At 42.8% G+C, this 5,610-nt stretch overlaps 1 protein-coding gene across 1 annotated transcript; it reads left to right on the top strand.

The window, feature by feature from the left end:
- Window positions 1-364: 364 nt before the first annotated feature.
- Window positions 365-3,051, top strand: LOC112622078. The gene has a single exon (XM_025381339.1). The coding sequence runs from the start codon at window positions 678-680 to the stop codon at window positions 1,332-1,334; it is 657 nt and encodes a 218-aa protein (XP_025237124.1). The 5' UTR covers window positions 365-677; the 3' UTR covers window positions 1,335-3,051.
- Window positions 3,052-5,610: the final 2,559 nt, after the last annotated feature.

Genomic DNA, 5,610 nt, shown 5'->3' on the forward strand with positions numbered 1-5,610 from the left:
TAATCATACTGCACTGCCATTACCTATTTGCTGGTATCTATATACTATAATTATGGGGCCATCTAGGTAGAAACCATATCTTATGTAGCTTTGCATCCCTGTTCCTAGCTGAGGGTCTTACAAACATACAGTGATATGGTTTGGCTGTGTTCCCACCAAATCTTGTCTTGAATTGTAACTCCACAATTCCCACATGTTATGAGAGGGACCTGCTGGGAGGTAATTGAATCATGGGGGCAGGTCTTTGCCATGCTGTTCTCATGATAGTGATTAAGTCTCATGAGATCTGATGGTTTTAAAAACAGGGTTTCCCTGCATGGGCTCCTCTCTTTGCCTGCTGCCATCCATGTAAGACGTGACTTGCTCCTCCTTGCCTTCCACCATGATTGTGAGGCTTCCCCAGCAACGTGGAACTGTAACTCCATCAAGCCTATTTTTCTTCCCAGTCTCAGATATATCTTTATCAATAGCATGAAAATGGACTAATACAGTAAATTGGTATCAGTAGAGTGAGACGCTGCTGAAAAGATACCCAAAAATGTGTTAAGTGACTTTGGAAATGGGTAACAGGCAGAAGTTGGAACTGTTTGGAGGGCTCAGAAGACAGGAAAATATGGGAAAGTTTGGAACATCCTAGAAACTTGAAGAATGGCTTTGACCAAAATGCTGATAATGATATGGACAATGAAATCCAGGCTGAGGTGGTCTCAGATGGAGATGAGGAACTTATTGGGAACTGGAGGAAAAATGGCTCTTGTTATGTTTTAGCAAAGAGACTGGTGGCATTTTGCCCCTGGCCTAAAGATTTGTGGAACTTTGAACTTGTAAGAGATGATTTAGGGTATCTGGTGGAAGAAATTTCTAAGCAGCAAAGCATTCAAGAAGTGACTTGGGTGCTGTTAAAGGCATTTAGTTTTGTAAGGGAAGCAGAGCATAAAAGTTTGGAAAATGTGCAGCCTGATAATGTAATAGAAAATAAAATCCCATTTTCTGTAGAGAAATTCAAGCTGGCTGCAAAAATTCGGATAAGTAATGAGGAGCTGAATATTAATCCCCAAAACAATGGGAAAATGTCCCCAGGACATGTTGGAGGTCTTCACAGCAGCCCCTCCCATCACAGGGCTGGAGGCCTAGAAGGAAAAAAATGGTTTCAGGGGCTGGGCCCAGGGCCCCCTTGCTCTGTGCAGCCTAAAGACTTGGTGCCCTGCGTCCCAGCCACTCCAGCCATGGCTAAAAGGGGCCAAGGCACAATTTGCGCCATTGGTTCAGAGGGTGCAAGCCCCAGGGCTTGGCAGCTTCCACATGGTGTTGACCTGCAGGTGCACAGAAGTTGAGAATTGAGGTTTGGAACCTCTGCCTAGATTTCAGAGGCAGAAACGCCTGGATATGCCAGGCAGAAGTTTGCGGCAGGGACAGGGGCCCCATGGAGAATCTCTGCCAGGTAGTGCAAAAGGGAAATGTGGGATCAGAGCCCCCACCCAGAGTCCCTACTGAAGCACTGCTTAGTGGAGCTGTGAGAAGAGGGTCACTGTCCTCCAGACCCCAGAATGGTGGATCCACTGACAGCTTGCACTGTGCACCTGGAAAAGCCATAGACAATGCCAGCCCACGAAAGCAGCCAGGAGCGGGACTATATCCTGCAAAGCCACATGGGTGGAGCTGCCCAAGACCATGGGAATCCAGTTCGTGCATTGGCATGACCTGGATGTGAGACATGGAGTCAAAGGAGATCATTTTGGAACTTTAAGATTTGACTGCTCCACTGATTTTGGACTTGCATGGGGCCTGTAGCCCTTTGTTTTGGCCAGTTTCTCCCATTTGCAATGGGTGTATTTATCCAATGTCTGTACCCCCATTTCAGCTAGAAAGTGATTAACTTGCTTTTGATTTTACTGGCTCATAGGTGGAAGAGACTTGCCTTGTCTCAGATGAGGCTTTGGACTTTGGCCTTTTGAGTTAATGCTGAAATGAGTTGAGACTTTGTGGGATGGCTGGGAAGGCATGATTGGTTTTGAAATATGAGGACATGAGATTTGGGAGGGACCAGGAGTGGAATGATATGGATTGGCTGTGTCCTCACTCAAATCTCATCTTGAATTTTAACTCCCACAATTCCTACATGTTATGGGAGGGACCCAGTGGGAGGTAATTGAATCATGAGGGTGGGTCTCTCCCATGCTGTTCTCGTGATAGTGAATATGTTTCATGAGATCTGGTGCTTTTAAAAATGGGAGTTTTCCCCACACAAATTCTCTCTTTTCCTGTTGCCATCCATGTAAGTTATGACTTGCCCTCCTTGCCTTCTGTCATGATTGTGAGGCTTCCCCAGACACGTGGAACTGTAAGTCCATTAAACCTATTTTTCTTCTCAGCCTCGGGTATGTCTTTATCAGCAGCATGAAAACGGACTGATACAGAAGGCATTCAATAGAGGTTTGTTAATCTGATAATGAAAAATGATTGAATAATTTAGTGTTGTGTCAGTTAGCTTTTGCTGCATAACATGAAATCCTAAAAGTTTGTTGTTTAAGCAACAGTATAATTAGCTCATGATTGGTTGGCTTAGCATTTCTGGTTGGCCTGACTTGGCTGATGTCTTCCTAATTGGCTCACGTCCATGGTCAGCTGATGGGTCGGCTGGAGGTTAGATGATCTAAGACCACTTTACACATCTGGCAGTTGGCAGGCTGTTGGCCAGGTTTATGGGGATGATTACACCATGTGTCTCTCATCATCCATCAGGCTAGCCCAGGCTTATTTGCAGGGAATAACAAGAACAGCAAGAGTGTAAGCCTCTATGTTCAACCCCTTTCCAAGCCACTGCTCGTCACATTTATTAATGTCCCATTTTCCAAAGCAGTCACGTGGCCAAACCCAGATTCAGGGGGTGGAGAAATAGGCTCTATACCCTTTGATGGAAGGAACAGCAAAGTCATAGTGGAAATGAGTATGTGTATAGGAATAAGAAGAATCATACCTATTTAAGTCTACCATAAATGTTGAGAAAATTTTCACTTAATCTACCTGAATGTTAAAAACTAGAGCCAATTCAAAATCAGAACTATCTTTTGCCTCTTTTTTCCAAACTGTAAAGCTAGTGTTTTAGTCTGGGTTCTCCAGAACGACAGAACTGATAAGAGATATCTATCTATCTATCTATCTATCTATCTATCTATCTATCTATCTACAGAAATTGACTTACTCAATTGTGGAAGTTGAAAAGTCGCATGATAGGCCATCTGCAAGCGGGAGAGCCAGGAGATCCAGCAGCCTGGAGGACCAGGATGTCCAGTAGCCTGGATCATGTTTGAAGACTTCACAACCAAAGAAGGGAAGATGATGGTGTAACTCTCAGTATGAGGCTTAAGGCCTGAGAGCCTACGGGACTGCTGGTATGAGTCCAGGAGTCCCAAAGCCAGAGAACTGGGAGATCTGATGTCCAAGGGCAGAAGATAAAGGGTGCCCAAGCTCCAGAAGAGAGAGAGAGAGCAAGAATTCCCCCTTCCTCCATGTTTTTGTTTTATCCAAGACCCCAGCTGATCAGATGGTGCCTACTCACATTGATGGCAGATTATCCCTACTCAGTTCAATGACCGAAATGCCAATCTCCACTGGAAACACCCTCATACATACACCCTCAACACATACATAGGGCAGTCCAATCATTCTAATCAAATGTTAAAACACCTGAGTTTGTTTTCCTTTCAGCAGAAGAGGGATGGGCTTAATGCCTACTGAAGCACTGAAGATATGTAATGCTATACCACCTACCTGGATATCCCTTAATCCAGTCAAGTTGACATCCAAAATCAACCATTACAAGTTCGTCCCTTGTCAACTTAGCAGCCATACACATCTCTTTATCATACTTAATCTCTAAATAACAATACAGCTATCTTGTGCATAACCAAAAACTCATGAATCCTTTCCCCAGAAGAGGAGGTAAAGTTCTTGCATGATGTTTACTCCTTTTCTGATATCCAATAACTAAAATTCTATAATGTAAAATTAACAGTACTCATACTAATACAAGCTCAATACATATAATGTTACATAACAAAGGATAAGCAATGAAAACAAAGATATTTGCTTCATATATGTGTATACACACAAAAACCTATTCTTAACAAAATAGGGATTGTACAGCCCTTGTTTCTGTAACTGGCCACATGGTTGTAACTGGTATTTATAACTACCTTGTTCTACTACCTGTTGTGTATTCCCTTTGCCTGCAGTAAGCACCTTAGCTGGTTATTGTTCTTTACCTGATGGAGTAACCCAAACCTCTATTCTTGTAGGGTCTCAGCAATTTGCAGCCCTGCCTGGATTGGGTTATGATAATTTCCCATTGACTTTTTTTGTTTTTTTTAATTATACTTTAAGTTCTAGGGTACATGTGCATAACGTGCAGGTTTGTTACATATGTCTACTTGTGCCATGTTGGTGTGCTGCAGCCATCAACTCGTCAGCACCCATCAACTCATCATTTACATCAGGTATAACTCCCAATGCAATCCCTCCCCCCTCCCCCCTCCCCATGATAGGCCCTGGTGTGTGATGTTCCCCTTCCCGAGTCCAAGTGATCTCATTGTTCAGTTCCCACCTATGAGTGAGAACATGCGTTGTTTGGTTTTCTGTTCTTGCGATAGTTTGCTGAGAATGATGGTTTCCAGCTGCATCCATGTCCCTACAGAGGACACAAACTCATCCTTTTTTATGGATGCATAGTATTCCATGGTGTATATGTGCCACATTTTCTTAATCCAGTCTGTCACTGATGGACATTTGGGTTGATTCCAAGTCTTTGCTATTGTGAATAGCACCACAATAAACATACATGTGCATGTGTCTTTATAGCAGCATGATTTATAATCCTTTGGGCATATACCCAGTAATGGGATGGCTGGGTCATATGGTACTTCTAGTTCTAGATCCTTGAGTAATCGCCATACTGTTTTCCATAATGGTTGAACTAGTTTACAATCCCACCAACAGTGTAAAAGTGTTCTTATTTCTCCACATCCTCTCCAATACCTATTGTTTCCTGACTTTTTAATGATTGCCATTCTAACTGGTGTGAGATGGTATCTCATTGTGGTTTTGATTTGCATTTCTCTGATGGCCAGTGATGATGAGCATTTTTTCATGTGTCTGTTGGCTGTATGAATGTCCTCTTTTGAGAAATGTCTGTTCATATCATTTGCCCACTTTTTGATGGAGTTGTTTGGTTTTTTCTTGTAAATTTGTTTGAGTTCTTTGTAGGTTCTGGATATTATCCCTTTGTCAGGTGAGTAGATTGCAAAAATTTTCTCCCATTCTGTAGGTTGCCTGATAAAGGGGATATCACCACCGACCCCACAGAAATACAAACTACCATCAGAGAATACTATAAACACCTCTACGCAAATAAACTAGAAAATCAAGAAGAAATGGATAATTTCCTGGACGCTTATACTCTCCCAAGACTAAACCAGGAAGAAGCTGAATCCCTGAATAGACCAATAACAGGCTCTGAAATTGAGACAATAATTAATAGCCTACCAACCAAAAAAAGTCCAGGACCAGATGGATTCACAGCTGAATTCTACCAGAGATACAAGGAGGAGCTGG

Source organism: Theropithecus gelada, chromosome 4 (genome assembly GCF_003255815.1).
Source record: "Theropithecus gelada isolate Dixy chromosome 4, Tgel_1.0, whole genome shotgun sequence".
Taxonomy (NCBI): domain Eukaryota; kingdom Metazoa; phylum Chordata; class Mammalia; order Primates; family Cercopithecidae; genus Theropithecus; species Theropithecus gelada.